Raw genomic sequence first — 16,829 nt, forward strand, 5'->3', positions numbered from 1 at the left:
GACACACACAGTACTTGAAGGATTTATAACAGAGTTTCAATCACACACTTATTGCATTGAATGTCTCAAAATAGAACTTATTACAATAATATGGCTGAAGGCCATCTAAATAAGATAACAGCGGAAGGCTTGGAAGATAAAGCGAGTCCATCCGCGATGAAGTAGAAGGAGGGAGACATAGAGATTTGCAAGATACATACGGGTCTGAATGTTGCAGACCCGTTGACTAAGCCTCTCTGACGAGCAAAACATGATCAGCACCAAGACTCCATGGGTGTTAGAATCATTACAATGTAATCTAGATTATTGACTCTAGTGTAAGTGGGAGACTGAAGGAAATATGCCCTAGAGGCAATAGTAAAGTTGTTACTTATATTTCCTTATATCATGATAAATGCTTATTATTCATGCTAGAATTATATTAACCAGAAACATGATGCATGTGTGTATGCATAGACAAAACACAGTGTCCCTAATAAACCTCTACTAGACTAGCTCGTTAATCAAAGATGGTTAAGTTTCCCGGCCATAGACATGTGTTGTCATTAGATGAACGAGATCACATCATTAGGAGAATAATGTGATGGACAAGACCCATCCGTTAGCTTAGCATGTTGATCGTTCAGTTTTATTGCTATTGCTTTCTTCATGTCAAAAACATATTCCTTCAACTATGAGATTATGCAACTCCCGAAAACCGAAGGAATACCTTGTGTGCTATCAAACGACAATGTAACTGGGTGATTATAAAGATGCTCTATAGGTATCTCCAAAGGTGTTTGTTGGGTTGGCATAGATCGAGACTAGGATTTGTCACTCCGAGTATCGGAAAGGTATCTTTGGGCCCTCTCGGTAAAACACATCATAATGCCTTGCAAGCAATGTGACTAATGAGTTAGTTGCGGCATGATGTATTATAGAACGAGTAAAGAGACATGCCGATAACGAGATTGAACTAGGTATGAAGATACCAACGATCGAATCTCGGGCAAGTAACATACCGATGACAAAGGGAATATGTTGTCATTACGGTACGACCGATAAAGATCTTCGTAGAATATGTGGGCACCAATATGAGCATCCAGGTTCCGCTGTTCGTTATTGACCGGAGAGGTGTCTCGGTCATGTCTACATAGTTCTCAAACCTGTAGGGTCCGCACGCTTAACGTTCGATGACGATTTTGTATTATATGAGTTATGTGATTTGGTGACCGAATGTTGTTTGGAGTCCTGGATGAGATCATGTACATGACGAGGAGTCTCGAAGTGGTCAAGAGGTAAAGATTCATATATTGGACGATGATATTCGGACACCGGAAGTGTTCCGGGGGTACCGGGTACATATCGGGTCACCGGAAGGGGTTCCGGACATCCCCCCGGCAACTACATGGGCCTAATGGGCCAACATGGGGACGAACCAGCCCCTAAGGGGCTGGTGCGCCTCATGTAGGCCGAAATAAGGGGAGAAGGAAACAGAAGAAGAGAGAAAGGAAGGGGAGGGATTTGGCCTCCCCCTTCCTTCCCTCCTCCCTCCTCCTTCCTTCCCCTCCGGGAATTATGGTAAGGGGGGCAAATAGGATTAGGGCCCCAAGTAGGATTCCTCCTACTTGGGCGCCCCCTTGGATGCCCCCTCTCCCTCCCACCTATATATATGAGGGGGAGGCGCCTAGAAGACACAAAAAACATCTGTTAGCCGTGTGCGGCGCCTCCCTCCATAGATTACACCTCCGATCATATCTTCGTAGTGCTTAGGCGAAGCCTAGTGCGGATCACTTCACCATCACCATCGCCACATTGTCGTGCTGACGGAACTCTCCCTCGAAACTTTGTTGGATCAAGACTTTGAGGGACGTCATCGAGCTGAACGTGTGCAGAACTCGGAGGTGCCCTACGTTCGGTGCTTGATCGGTCGAAATGAGAAGAAGTTTGACTACATCAACCGCGTTGTCAAACGCTTCTGCTTTCGGTCTACGAGGGTACATGGACACTCTCCCCCTCTCGTTGCTATGCATCTCCTAGATAGATCTTGCGTGAGCGTAGGAATTTTTTTGAAATTGCATGCTATGTTCCCTAATAGCAGCCACGGCCGCAAGCATGTGCGGCAGGAGGAGACCCCGGGCGAGGCGACGAGGCAGCGGCGAGCGCGGGCGGTCGCCGACGGGCGGTGCGAGCGGACGGGGAGAGTTGCAGAAGGCGGTGGCGGCGCGGGCAGGGGAAGTCGGGAGAGGAAGCGGGTTGAGGGGAAAGGAGGGGGACGGGAGACCACCCCGGTGCTGGGAAACGGGGCGGCGAGGCTTAGTGAAGCCGGTCGAGGTGGGATGGTGGCGAGGGCGATGGGCGGAGTAGCGATAGCATCCTCGACAGCTCTTCCCGTTCGGTGCAGGGAACAAGAGGGAAAGGGGGGAAGTGGAGCAGGGGGAGGCATGGGGACCGAGGGGTCGAGGGGGAGGGCGGTCTTATACCCTCCTCGTCGGCGCCCGCGAGGTGGTTGGGGACGACCGTGCCCCTGTAGCCGCGCGGTCGGATGAAATGGGGAGGAGGTAAGTGGGTCAGCCAATAGGGCCGCCTGATGGGTGAATGCCTAGGGGGCAGGGGAAGGTTTCCTTTTTCTTTCTTTTTATCTTTTGTTTTTCTTTTTCTTTATTTTATATTTTCTTTTTAGTTTCAATTTATTTTAGTTTTACAAAATATAAAATTAACACCTAGAGTTATAATTAAGTCCACTGCCACAATAATTTTGGCATTAAAACAAAGTAGCTTGCATTTTTAAAATTTCAAGAAGGCATTTAATTAATTATTTTAGCCCATGTTTTTAATTATTTTTAGGCATTTAAATACTTTATAAAATGTTGATTTCTCCATCATAATTATCTATGTAATATTTACTACATTTTGAACATTTTAGTTTTGAGATTTGAAAACTTGATTTATTTCACTTCAATTTACATTTGAATTTGAATTGTGTTTGAATCAAAGTGAAATTTAGCAACAGTTATTGCAATGACATGGCATCATTAGTAGGGGATCACTGTAGCTTAATTATTAGGGTGTTACAGAAGATGTAACTGGTGTGTCCCAGCCGTCAGGGGGAATCATTTTTTGTGCGTAATAATGAGGCACTTCCTTGCGTGCGAAAATGTAGCTGGTGGGGTCCCTACTGTGAGCCTAACCACATATTGTTTTCTTCCGATCGTTGTCGTTCGTGGCCACGTCGACCATGCCGCGTCGAAAGCACCAAAGCGGTGGACGACGGCGAGGCCTAGGACATGGCAGTGAATGCCCACGTGAAGGGGAGTACGAGGGTTGACTAGTTCGGCTGCAATGTGAGGTTGCCGTCGCCGGAGAATAACAGAATATGTGGATGAGTAAAGAAATGACCTGGCCAGCGATGGGAGTAGGGTGGGGTGGTGAGGCATGCGTGACAACACAGCCGGCCACGTGAGGCAGGACCAGGCGGTCTTATGGGCGTTGCTTTGGACGGCTAAAGTAAGAAGATCTGCAATTGAAAAAACAGGATAGCATACTATTTCCATTACAATGTACGGTTGGCATCACTCTTGTTTACTTGAATTAAAACACAATCTTCATTTGCAGAAGTAGCAATGGGGTGAAGTCTTCATTAACTTCATCGGAAATGATAGAAAGACGGTAGCTTTACTTAACAGTGAAATTATGGAGGCAAAACAGTTAGCAAAACATTGGCTCGTTTCAACATTGTAACAATATCATTAGCTTGATGGCAGGTTAACAAAGAACGGTGTCAACATGAGGATGGGAGTAGTTGATAAAACATGCACTCATAAATAAAAACATCTTCATTAGTTTACAGAAAACATAGAAATACAGTAGATTTACTTGAACGGCGTTACTTGAGTCATGAGCCTGCCAGATCTCGTGCATCGGATTCGGCACATCGGTGGGCTTGTCGTCCTTGTCGGCGAGTTTGGACGCAGGAGCGTATAGCTCAGGGTCAAGGTAGGCAAAGAACTGGGTCGCTACGGCCTGCATGCGCACGAGGAAGTTCCCACGGTGAAGCTTCTCAGCGGTGCGGATGAGTGTTGGTGCCGCGAGAGAGGAGCTGAAGTTAGCCATGGCCAAAAGGATGTGAGAGAGGAACAAGCTCTGAATACCATAAAAGGATGGAGTGAAACGAATGCGTTAGCACAGACGCGTTACATGGGATACGGTTTGTTACGCTGTACAGATTTAATCCCTACTCTAGCTACTGTACTGAGATTGAGATCTTATCTAAACAGCCTGTCAAACTCACATGACGCTAGAACCTTTTAGACTGTGTACGATTTATATATACACCGTATGCAGATACACTACAATTCCCAGCAGACAATACGCCTTGCCCGTTTCCAAGCCCCATCGCCTTCTAGTCTTCTGGCATTTTTTATTCTTCTGCGTTGTCCACCGCCGCTCGGCCTAGCATTTGTCGCCTTCGTCCCGGTTGCCGGGCGTCGGCCACACAAGTCTCCCTTGTTGGAAGACCGTTTGTACTCATGTAACTGATGGACCGAGTCCTACGTAGTTAGGCGCATTATCCACTTCTCTCACGACTCGCACGTTGTGCATGCCCTCGTATAGCTCGGGCAGTTACTCTCTGTACATGATATATAATCCCTTCGTGGGCAATGGAATGAATCACGCATTGCTTTCCATAATTCAACTTGGCACCAGAGCCTTCCTTCCTGCGAGCCTACCATGGACACCGGCAACTCCTCTTCTTCCGGCGATCTCACCAGCACCACTGCTCCTCCGCCGCCGCCGGTTCTCCCTTCCTCCGGGCTCCTCACCCCCTTAGCTTCCGCTCCACTCACAACACCTTCCGCCGCCATGACTACGCTGCCTCTTGCGCCAGCACCCACCCTTCCCGTCACGGCTCCTTCATCTTCCTCCGCCGTCCCCTCCATCCACAACCTCAACAACATCGGCAGCCTCATCACCTTCAAGCTGGATGTCCAATCCGGCAGCTACTCCAAGTGGCGCGAACTCTGGCGCTGCATCCTCACCATGTACTCCGTCGCCAGCCACGTCGACCACTACTCCAACCCCGCCCAGCAGACTCCGGCATGGCGCCACACCGACCTGACCCTCCTTCTGCTCCTCTACTCCACCATCACCGACGCCCTGTACGAGGTCGTTCGCGGCGAGGACAACACCGCGTATAGCGTCTGGAGCCAACTCCGCGACTTCTTCCTCGCCAACCAGCCCGCCCAGGCCGTGCATCTCAGCGCCGAATTCCGTGCGCTCACCCAAGGCGATCTGCGGATCGCGGAATACTGCGGGCGGCTCAAGGCGTTGGCGGATGCCCTGGCGGACGTCGACGAGCCCATCAAAGACCGCACCCTGACGCTGCAGCTCCTGCGCGGCCTCTCCCGTCGATACCAGGTGATCGCCACCGTCCTTCCGATGCAAACCCCGTTCCCTACCTTCAATCAGGCTCGCTCGCGGCTTCTTCTTGAGGAGATCACTCAGGACGCCCGGGACCGCTCCGACGGTTCCTCCGCCCTCTCCATCGGCCTTGGCGGTGGTGGCTCCTCCTCCGGCGACCGCGGGTCCTCCGGCGACCGCGGCTACTCCAGCACCGACTGCGGCAAGGCCCCCATGGAGCGTGGGAGCAGCAGTGGCTCCGGCGGTGGGCAGTCCGATCGCGGGCGTGGTGGCGGGCGTGGTCGTGGCCGTGGCCGCGGGCGTGGTCACCCTGGCGGGCGTGGGCACAATACAGCTCCCGCCGGCGCCGGCCAAACCCCTTGGATGGGGTACTTCGCCCCGTGGGGGGCACCCTTCCCACCGCAGGCACGCGCACCGTGGGTTCCTCCCAACGCGGCGGGCGTGCTCGGCCCTCGTCCGACAGCTCCGCAGCAGGCGTACCCTCTGATGTACGCTGGGCCGTCCGCGCCTCCACCGCATCAGCCATCATGGGATCCGGCCGTGCTCTACTCCGCCCTCAACCAGATGAACCTCCAGCAGCCCGGTCCCAACGACTGGTACCTCGACACCGGGGCCTCCGCACACGTCACCGGTAACGCAGGTATCCTCGCCTCGCTTCGTCCTGTTTCACAGCAGCATCCCCCTATTATCGTTGGCAATGGATCACGTCTCCCTGTTGTTGCCACCGGTTCCACCTCTCTTCCTTCTTCCTCTCGTTCTCTCCAACTTAACAATGTTTTAGTCTCACCAGATGTTGTTCCCAATCTCATCTCCGTTAAACAATTAGCCATTGAAAATTATGTCTCCGTTGAGTTTGACCCCATCGGCTTCTCTGTGAAGGACCTGGCAACGCGGACCCCCCTAATGAGGCGAAATAGCTCCGGCCCGCTCTACCGGTGCGGTGGCCCAAATCCTTCGGCGTTCTTCCTCGACACCGGCGAGATTTGGCATCGCCGTTTGGGGCACCCCGGGCGTGGCTCTCTTTCCCGTTTAGCGCACCAATTTCTTCCAGATTGTAATAAACTTCCTTCCCCCTCTCATTCATGTGAGGCATGCCAACTAGGGAAGCAGGCACGGTTGCCTTTTTCAGCTTCTAGCACTGTTACAACTTTTCCGTTTCAAATAATTCACTGTGACCTATGGACCTCACCGGTGGCTAGTTGTTCCGGCTATAAATATTACTTGATCATAATGGATGATTTTTCTCATTATACATGGACCTTCCCCCTTCGAGCAAAATCTGATGCTGCCGGTGTTCTTCATCGTTTCTTTCAATTCGTGCTCACGCAATTTCGCGTTTTCATCCAATGCATGCAGTGCGACAACGGCGGAGAATTTCTCAACTCCTCTCTCCGCTCCTCCCTTAGCGCTCACGGCACCTCGTTACGCCTATCATGCCCACACACCTCACCGCAAAATGGCAAGGCTGAACGTGCCATCCGCTCCACCAACGACATTGTCCGTACTCTCCTTGTCCAAGCTCACATGCCACCAAAATTTTGGGTAGAAGCGCTTCACACCTCCACCTACCTTCTGAACGTTCGTCCCTCGCGCGCCATCCACCATAACACGCCCCACTTTATGCTCTACGGCACACATCCACCCTATGACCACTTGCGCACTTTTGGATGTTTATGCTACCCCAACCTCTACGCCACCACACCACACAAACTCTCCCCCAGATCCACCCCATGTGTTCTTCTTGGTCTCCCGCTCGAGCACAAGGGTTATAGGTGCCTCGATCTTCTTACGCGCAAAGTCATCACGTCCAGGCACGTTATCTTTGACGAGCTCACTTTTCCCTTTGCTCAGAGCCCCACGCATGCAGCCACCGCACCCGCCACGGAAAATCCCGCACCACCCAACCCACCCCCCTCGATCTCGGGATCTCCACACCTACCTCGTCCCCGTCAGAACAATCCTCCCCGGGATCACCTGCCGCCCGCGCGGTTCCCGCAAACCCACGCGCAGTGGGGATCTCCCCACCCAGATCGCCCGCATCCCCATCACCCGCACCTGCCCCTTATGCACCGGATCCCGTGCCCACCCCATGCAACCAATCAACGCGCACCTCGCCATGCACGAGCGCCTCGCCCCCGCCTTCCGTCGTGCCTACGTCCCCACCCCCTCGTTCGCTCCCACCACGCGCGGTCCCAATCGCTCCACCCAAAAACCAGCACCCCATGCGAACACGTGCCAAGGCCAGATTTCTCCAACCTAAAAGCCTATTCACCCTCTCTGTAACTTCTGATCAGATCTCCCCTATTCCTTCCTCCTACAAACAAGCCCTCAAAGATCCTAATTGGTACAACGCTATGTTAGAGGAATATACTGCTTTGTTACAGAACGAAACTTGGTCGTTGGTGTCTCCTCCTGCAGGTGTCAATTTGGTGACGGGGAAGTGGATCTTTCGGCACAAGATGAACCCCGATGGCTCCCTTGCGCGGTACAAGGCTCGTTGGGTCCTGCACGGCTTCACACAACAGCACGGCATTGACTTCGAGGAGACCTTCAGCCCCGTCGTCAAGCCGGCGACGATCCGCGTCGTCCTCAGCCTCGCCGTCTCGTCCGACTGGCCGATACACCAGTTGGACGTGAAGAACGCGTTCCTCCACGGCCACCTCGACACCGTCGTCTACAGTCAGCAGCCGTCCGGCTTCGTCGATGCTTCCCGTCCCTCGCATGTGTGCAAATTGCACCGCTCGCTCTATGGGCTTAAACAGGCTCCGCGGGCGTGGTTCCAGCGCTTCACCACATACCTCACTCGCCTCGGGTTCGCCGCTTGCAAGAGCGACACCTCGTTGTTCATCCTGCATCGTGACAGCGCCACCGCGTACCTCCTCTTGTACGTCGATGATATTATACTTACCGCCAGCTCCACCTCCATGCTTCGCCGCATCATCTCGCAGCTCCAGCATGAGTTTTCCATGACCGATCTTGGTGAGCTCCATCACTTTTTGGGGATCAATGTTCAGCGTACCCCACATGGCCTCTTTCTTTCACAACAGCAGTATGCTCTGGAGATCCTTGAGCGCGCCCACATGAGCACCTGCAAGCCTGTCGCCACTCCCATAGACACCCGTGCCAAACTCTCTGCCACAGACGGGGCGCCCGTGTCCGATCCATCCCTCTACCGCAGTCTCGCCGGTGCTCTCCAGTACCTCACTCTCACTCGGCCGGACATTGCCTACGCCGTCCAGCAGGTCTGTTTGTTCATGCATGACCCGCGGGAGCCGCACTACACCACCCTCAAGCGGATCCTCCGCTATGTCCGGGGTACACCGCAGCTCGGCCTTCATTTACGGCGCTCCTCCGACCACCGGCTGATCGCGTATTCCGACGCTGATTGGGCCGGTTGCCCCGACACGCGCAAGTCCACGTCGGGTTACTGCATCTACATCGGCGACAACCTTGTGACATGGTCGTCGAAGCGGCAGCAAACCGTCTCGCGCTCGAGCGCAGAGGCGGAATACAGGGCCGTGGCCAACGCCGTGGCCGAGGCGTGTTGGCTGCGGCAACTTCTTCATGAGCTCCGGCGCCCGCCGGACAGGGCGACGATCGTCTACTGCGACAATGTGAGCGCGATGTACCTCTCCACCAACCCTGTCCAACATCAGCGGACCAAGCACATCGAGATCGACCTACACTTCGTCCGCGAGCGCGTTTCCTTCGGTGACGTGCGCGTGCTCCACGTTCCTTCTGCGTCGCAGTTCGCCGATATCTTCACGAAGGGGCTCCCGTCGACCGTCTTCCTCGACTTCCGGTCCAGCCTCAACGTGATCGACGCCCCCGTTGTGGCTGCGGGGGGCTGTTGGAAGACCGTTTGTACTCATGTAACTGATGGACCGAGTCCTACGTAGTTAGGCGCATTATCCACTTCTCTCACGACTCGCACGTTGTGCATGCCCTCGTATAGCTCGGGCAGTTACTCTCTGTACATGATATATAACCCCTTCGTGGGCAATGGAATGAATCACGCATTGCTTTCCATAATTCAACTTCCCTAATATCTCTGCCGTTGTACGTATTATTATACTCCAGAGTTATTTGGTCCGGTTCGGCCAGGTGCTCTTCCGTCGCCACAGACGTAGCAAATGGCGGGGAAACGTGCGCGACGTACGTCCACACCAACACAGGCTGCGGTCACTAGCCTGATCGCGAGGAACAGTAACCGTTAGGGTATATAGTTTCCTTTGCTTAGCACCACAGTTTCACTCGCAAATCATTGGCTCTCTTTCTCTCACGCGCGACACAGAAGCATCACACGTAGTCACTTACTGTAGGTTTCTGTGCCTTCAATGGAACAGCTAAACTGGGAGCAGGACGAGCAGGAGCTCAACCTTGGCGGAGGAGCCGGAGCAGGGCGGCTTCTTCCTCTGCGTCTACTGCGACCACAAGTTCCGCAGCTCCCAGGCGCTCGGCGGCCACCAGAACGCGCACAAGCACGAGCGCTGCGTCGCCAAGCGCGGCGGGAGATCGCCGCCAGCACGCGCGCGCATGGGCCGGGCGGCGCGCCTGCCGCGGCGCACGACGCAAGGCCGGGCGGGTACGCCGGTGACAGCGACTTCATATCCGCGGATGTGAAGGCGAGGACAACGGAGCCGCTCAACACCGCTGCTCCGATGCTTGCTGAGATGGCGCGCAAGCGCGGCAGGGCCCCGTCGGAGTACGGCTACGGTGCCTTCGAGCACGCCGCCGACGAGGTGGACCTGTCTCCCAGGCTATGATCGGATCCACTGATTCGTCACTCGACAACTTTACTTGATTGCTAGCATTTCCTTTCGGTATGCCAATGTCTGCTTTGCGGTTCATGTGAAATGAATTGTTTGTTTCAGACTCTTGTGTGTTGGATAAGATTGATCTCTTCTTAGCTAGTTGAGTGTGGCCGATGGTATTATTCCTTAACCAGAAGACATGCTGGTTTACATTTACCGGAGATTTGGTCTGTCCTCTCTTGTTTAAATCTTTGATCTAGTTCGCCGATTGATTTCGAGTTTCTTGATAGAGGATTCCTCAACCTCAAGTTATTCAAATCGTGCATATTCCATGTGAGATTTCTCGTTTCAAAAACAAATACTATATGCTCCCGATAGATTTAACTGGACGTATATGCTTCGCTGGTTATCTCTATCACTACTTGTGCAACAGCCACCTGCCGAAACTCTACTGTCTCACCAAGGGGTCAGCTTGGTAAGGTACCCAACAAAAAATTGCAAGCAAAAAAGAAAAAACTCTACTGCCTCTAAGTTCCAAAAACGTGCCCGAAATATACTGAGGTAGGGAAAGGATCTTTCTAAAGAAAAGAGAGAGAATGTCTCACGTACTAAGAATCGAAGATACAGTGTAAAAGGATGTGTAATAGGCAGTTTATAAGATTTTTGTTTAGCTGGAGGAGAGAGAAAAAACGGGGTGTAGAATTACAGAGGGCTGTAGTATGGGCTCCAACATCTTTTGTGAGAGAGAAACGTAGAACACATATTAATGGCACAACATACAAATATGATTAACAATTGTATGAGTGCGCTATTAATTAGGTTGACAGAGTACCGGATTTGGTTATGACAACATGTACTCAAGTGGAGCGGGATTTTGATTGGCCTGCGCCTTAATGTCATGGCAACATCTTCTATCCCGTTTGGATTCGGTTAACTTGACAGAAGAAAGGGATGTGTTTCGCTGAAATCTCACTACATCTAGATCCTTCACATTTGACACTATGTACCGTGCACTCTCGCACTCAGAGATTCCTGTGGATAACTAATCTAGAAATCAAAGATATCACTGACAATTAAGATTTTTATGTGGTGTCTTTGGAGAGTTGTGCTAACAAAAGACAACCTCACTCAACGCAACTGGTAAGGAAATAAGAAGTGTAGCTTTTGTACGCATGACAAGACAATTAAACACCTCTTCTTTCAATTCAAGTTCGCGTGTTCTATATGGTCAGTCATCCAAATAGCGTTCAATTTGTATTCACCCACAAGTGTTGCCAACATATATGGTCACTGACTTGATGGGATACTTAGTACTTTTAATACGCTAATACGAGTGGGAGCGTCTGCCTTATTATGGTCGCATTGACTATATAGAAACGATTGTGTTTTTAATGGCAAAACCTCTTATCCTATGCAGGTTATTTACCGTTGTACGCACTGGCTTCGTATGTGGTCTACGCTATAGCAAACGGACACTACTAGGGAAAAGGCTATAGGTAGATACTTAGTAGTACATGGGGTTAGCACCAAACGCTACTGTTAAGTAGTAGTAGCGAGCTGTCGAAACAAGCGCTACATGTACTATGTAACAGTAGCGCGGGGTGCCGCGACAAGAGCTGCTGCTAAGTGGGCTACACAGTGCCCCCACGGGCTGGCCATATAGTAGCTAAGCAGGTCGTCGTACCGCGCTACTGCTAAGCCCGTTAACGGTAGCACGAATCTCTAACCCCCGCTGCTATTGTCGTAAGCTCGGGCCCAGCTCCCAGGCCGGCCCACTTAGCAGCAGCGTGGGCTTTGACACCGCGGTACAGCTAATAGTCTTAGCAGTAGCGTGCGCCCGTAACCCGCGCTACTTCTAAGCTAGCCCTATCTTCTTCCTCCATGGCCCGCTCAACTACCTCTCCCTCACTCTCCACTCGCACTCTCTTGCTCGCTCTCTCCGCCGCCGCCGCTGTCACCCCCAATGTATCCCCCTCCCCCCTCCTCCCTCCTCCTCCTCTCGCCGCCCTCCTCCCTCCTCCTCGTCACCTGTCATCCTCCTCTCCCTCCCTCTGTTCTCCTCCCTCCCCCATCCCGACCTCCTCCTTCTCTCCTTTCTCCATCCCTGCCTCCCTCCTCCTTCCTTCCTCCCTTCCTCCCTCCCCCATCTATATTTTTTGAATAAAATAGAACATATAGGTTATATGAATAGAATGTAGTCATTTTGAATAGAATGAAAATAGAAAATATAGGTAGAATGGAGGTTTTTTGAATAGAATAGATAGGTAGAATTTTGTTGTAGAATGTAGAAATTTTATTGTAGAATTTTGCATAGAATAGAATAGATACGTAGAATGTAGGTATTTTGAATAGAATAGAATAGATAGGTAGAATGTAGGTATTTTGAATAGAATAGAATAGATAGGTAGAAATTTTTTTGTAGAATTTTGAATAAAAACAATTAGTAATAGAAATTTTTAGTAAAAAAATTGTAATATAAATTTTTAGGTATAGAAAATTTTCAATTACAGAAATGTATTGGAATACTATATGAGAATTTTTTAGGTATCAAATTTAGTAGCAAAATTTAGGTATAGAAATTTTAGTAATTTTCTTTTTCAATATAGAAATGTATTGGACAATTTAATTATTTTATGTCATTATCACTTTCTCACTAAAGAATGGTATATGAGATTTGATGATCTAAAGTTTTCACTCGATGGAATATGCAGGCTCTATCGTCGGAGCTTCATCTACTTCCCTACACCTGAGTCGGTGAGCTAGCTAAAAGTTTACCTCCTCCTTCTCTTCTCCTCGGACATGTGTATGATGATATTTGGACATGTGGCCTTGGTTTGCAGGAACACCTCCGAGCAGCCTATGTTTTGCCAGAATGTTGATTAATTTATGTTCTTGGCAAATTTCAGGCGCTCGATATGTCCTGTTTTAGCAAAGGTCATGCGGGGATTTTCCGTGGATTTCAGCATGACTTGTGCTATAATGTAGGAAATATTGAATGCACGTGATTTGCTGGAACAGGAATTAAATGACATTCCGACAAACCATAGGTCATTGTTTTATGTCATTACTCGATATATGTAACGGTTTGACTATCATTCTGTCGGGCTCCTTATGTGACTTTCAGTCTGCTCTTGAAGGAAGAATGCCGACTATAGTCGTGGGGGTCGCTTCCTTTCCTTCTTATCGTGATTTACCTTGGTAATGCACGAGAGAAGGAGGGGGAGCGACCATCACCGATGGTTGAAATATTTGTGAGGGAGTGTCCACTGTATACTGTAGTATGAGAGAGAAAGACTCCTGTCTATTGTCGTGGGGGTCGCTTATTCATTCGAAGGTTCTAGACATTTTGGTGTAATGCACTTTTGAATGAAAAGAGGAGCGACCATCACCGACGGTTGCAAATGTCAGAGAGGAAGAAACCCGACTGTTATCGTGGCGGTGGCTTCTCCTTCGTTCTCGTGTAATAGACATTTTGGTGTGATGCACTCGGGAACGAAGGGAGGAGCGACCATCACCGACGGCAGAATATACCAGAGAGGAAGTGTCCACCATAAACACCACGCGAGATGAGAGTTTTCAAGGAAAGACTCGACAGACCGAAAGTCAACCCATGGTGAATAGTGATCTGTGTGTTGAGTTCCTGGTAATTGCCGTCGATTTATAATATTTTAATTTTGAACAACAAATTGTCTGTCGATGATGGGATCCCCGAGTGCGAATACTGTTGCGACAACCGGGGTATGTGCGATAGGGAGCCTCACCTGCAAAATGGTAGGGTCTTACCCTTCAAGATGGAAGAGACCTTTGATGTTTGTACGGTACACAACAACGACAAGTATTTCTTCGTAATTAATCATGACTTGTGCTTCTTTGCTTCAACGTGCAATTTCCGTTTTTTTAATTTGAGTAGTACATCCCCTGCCATGCAAGACCGTATGTCTTGCAGAAGCTCGGTTTCCAAGAGTTTGAGAATATGGAGATGAGGAGAGCTCACATCGGGACTAAACATGGTTATGCTTTTCGGGTTAAGCTCTACAATGAACTTAATCACTCACATTTTGGTTGCTCTAATTGTGGAGCTCTCTGCAAGGCATATGGATTTTAGGAGAATATGCAAATAACCTTTGATATTCGTCCTGAAGATGATGATATTGAACATAATATCGACATTTGGGTGGATGTGTATATGCCTCCATTTTTTCCTAAATGTGAGGTTGTCAAACAAATTTGTTAAGTAACTTATATTGTTTATTTAAAATATTTGGTGTTCATCGCTACTAAACTTGTTTATTTATAATTTTCAGCTTATTTCTTATCTTCAAGAAATACTCGGAAGGTTGTAGATAGGACGTACTACAACTATGGCTCCAGGCTTAATTGTGAGGAGAAAGGATATATTTTCTCATTTATAGATGATGTTGAGACTTTTAAGACCAATCACTTTATTATCCCAAATTTTAGTGGATATGTGCCACTAGTCCACGAGTTGCATGATGGTAACTTCATTGCCAAAAACTTGGTATGATTTTGTTAATGATGGTAACTTCATTATATACACTCTTCTTAAGTAAACAACATTGCTAACTATATACATATACATATATATATATATATATATATATTACTATTATGTTGTTCAACGGAAGCTCCCGAAGGAGGTTGTGCCTGACATGATGCTTACCGAAGATCATATGTATATGGTTAGCTTATGACTGTTTCCGCCGAAGGCTTAACAAAGTGCATACTCTATTTCTTTGAATGATGCAATGCTCAATAGAAAAGAATTGAACAAACTAATGAATGTGTGTACGCAACCGATTGGAGACAACATGCATGTGCACAAGCCACAAGTTGGTGATAGGTGGATCTCCATTCTCCATTTTGAAGATGGACCGGTTTGCCTGTTTTATGCCATTTTACCTAAGAGAGAGGAGTAGATCCTAGGTAGTAAGAACAATTAGCTAGTGTTGATTATGACTATGATGATGATGAGGAGTTATTATTATTATGATGATGAGTTATGTGCTAGAATGTGTTAGAATGATAAGTTCTTATATGACTCATAGATGATGATGATGAGGAGGAGGAGGAGGAGGAGGTGGAGGAGGAGGAGTTGTTATTATGATGATGAGGAGTTGTTATATGACTATGATGATGGTGAGTTATTATATCATTGGGTGAAATAAATGCGGTTTAGATTCAAGTGGCCCAACTTGAATCTAATCCGCGTCTATTTCACCCAATGAGAGTTGGGCCACTTTGGATCCATCCAGTTGAATCTAATCCGCGTTTATTTCACCCAATGATATAATAACTCATCGTGTTCATAAAATGATATGATGGGACTATTGTATAAAACCTGTACAAATGCAGCGCAAATAGGTAGAAGAAAAAAATAAATTTTTTTTGCAGTAGTGTGGGTTATCCGGTAGCATCAGTGTGGGCTAAACAGCAGCGCTACAGGTAGTTAGCAGTAGTGATGGCCATGACCCACGCTACTGCTAGGTAGGGGTAGCAGTAGTGCCGGTTCAAACCACGCTACTGCTAAACATTAGCTGTGAAGGAAATATGCGCTAGAGGCAATAATGAAGTTGTTATTTATATTTCTTTATATCATGATATATGTTTATTATTCATGCTAGAATTGTACTAACCGGAAACTTAGTACATGTGTGAATACATAGACAAACAAAGTGTCCCTAGTATGCCTCTACTTGACTAGCTCATTAATCAAAGATGGTTATGTTTCCTGACCATAGACGTGTGTTGTCATTTGATGAACGGGGTCACCTCATTAGAGAATGATGTGATGGACAAGACCCATCCGTTAGCATAGCACTATGACCGTTTAGTTTGTTGCTATTGCTTTCGTCACGACTTATACATGTTCCTATGACTATGAGATTATGCAACTCCCGAATACAAGAAGAACACTTAGTGTGCTATCAAACATCACAACGTAACTGGGTGATTATAAAGATGCTCTACAGGTGTCTCCGATGGTGTTTGTTGAGTTGGCATAGATCGAGATTAGGATTTGTCACTCCGTGTATCAGAAAGGTATCTCTAGGACCTCTCGGTAATGCACATCACTATAAGCCTTGCAAGCAATGTGACTAATGAGTTAGTTACAGGATGTTGCATTACGGAAGGAGTAAAGAGACTTGTCGGTAATGAGATTGAACTAGGTATTGAGATACCGATGATCGAATCTCGGGCAAGTAACATACCGATGACAAAGGGAACAACGTATGTTGTTATACGGTTTGACCGATAAAGATCTTCGTAGAATATGTAGGAACCAATATGAGCATCCAGGTTCCGCTATTGGTTATTGACCGGAGATGAGTCTCGGTCATGTCTACATAGTTCTCGAACCCGTAGGGTCCGCGTGCTTAACGTTCGGTGACGATCGGTGTTATGATTTTATGTGTTTTGATGTACCGAAGGAAGTTCAGAGTACTGGATGTGATCGCAGACATGACGAGGAGTCTCGAAATGGTCGAGACGTAAAGATTGATATGTTGGACGGCTATATTCGGACACCGAAAGTGTTCTGGGTGGTTTCGGTTAAAACCGGAGTGCCGGAGGGTTACCGGAACCCCCCCCCCCCCCCCCCCCGGGGGGGGGAACTAATGGGCCTTAGTGGAGAGCGAGAGAGGGGGTAGCCAGGGC

General features: G+C 48.8%; 1 protein-coding gene and 1 pseudogene across 1 annotated transcript; both read left to right on the plus strand.

The window, feature by feature from the left end:
* Positions 1–4,505: 4,505 nt before the first annotated feature.
* On the plus strand, positions 4,506–6,579 carry LOC147971712 (uncharacterized). The gene is made up of 2 exons (XM_087522837.1): positions 4,506–6,040; positions 6,280–6,579. The coding sequence occupies exons 1-2, from the start codon at positions 4,711–4,713 to the stop codon at positions 6,315–6,317; spliced, it is 1,368 nt and encodes a 455-aa protein (XP_087378963.1). The 5' UTR covers positions 4,506–4,710; the 3' UTR covers positions 6,318–6,579.
* Positions 6,580–9,737: 3,158 nt separating this feature from the next.
* On the plus strand, positions 9,738–10,313 carry LOC147971713 (uncharacterized; annotated as a pseudogene).
* The last annotated feature ends 6,516 nt before the right edge of the window (positions 10,314–16,829 follow it).

This window comes from Triticum urartu, chromosome 5A (genome assembly GCF_056163025.1).
Source record: "Triticum urartu cultivar PI428250 chromosome 5A, HENAU_Tu73, whole genome shotgun sequence".
Lineage (NCBI taxonomy): Eukaryota > Viridiplantae > Streptophyta > Magnoliopsida > Poales > Poaceae > Triticum > Triticum urartu.

What these genes read in the sequence shown, in the direction of transcription:
- LOC147971712 (XM_087522837.1), top strand. Translation starts at nt 4,711, where the DNA reads ATGGACACCGGCAACTCCTCTTCTTCCGGCGATCTCACCAGCACCACT. An exon ending in ACACGTCACCGGTAACGCAG is followed by an intron (nt 6,041 to 6,279) that starts GTATCCTCGCCT and finishes TTCTCTGTGAAG; the next exon opens with GACCTGGCAACGCGGACCCC.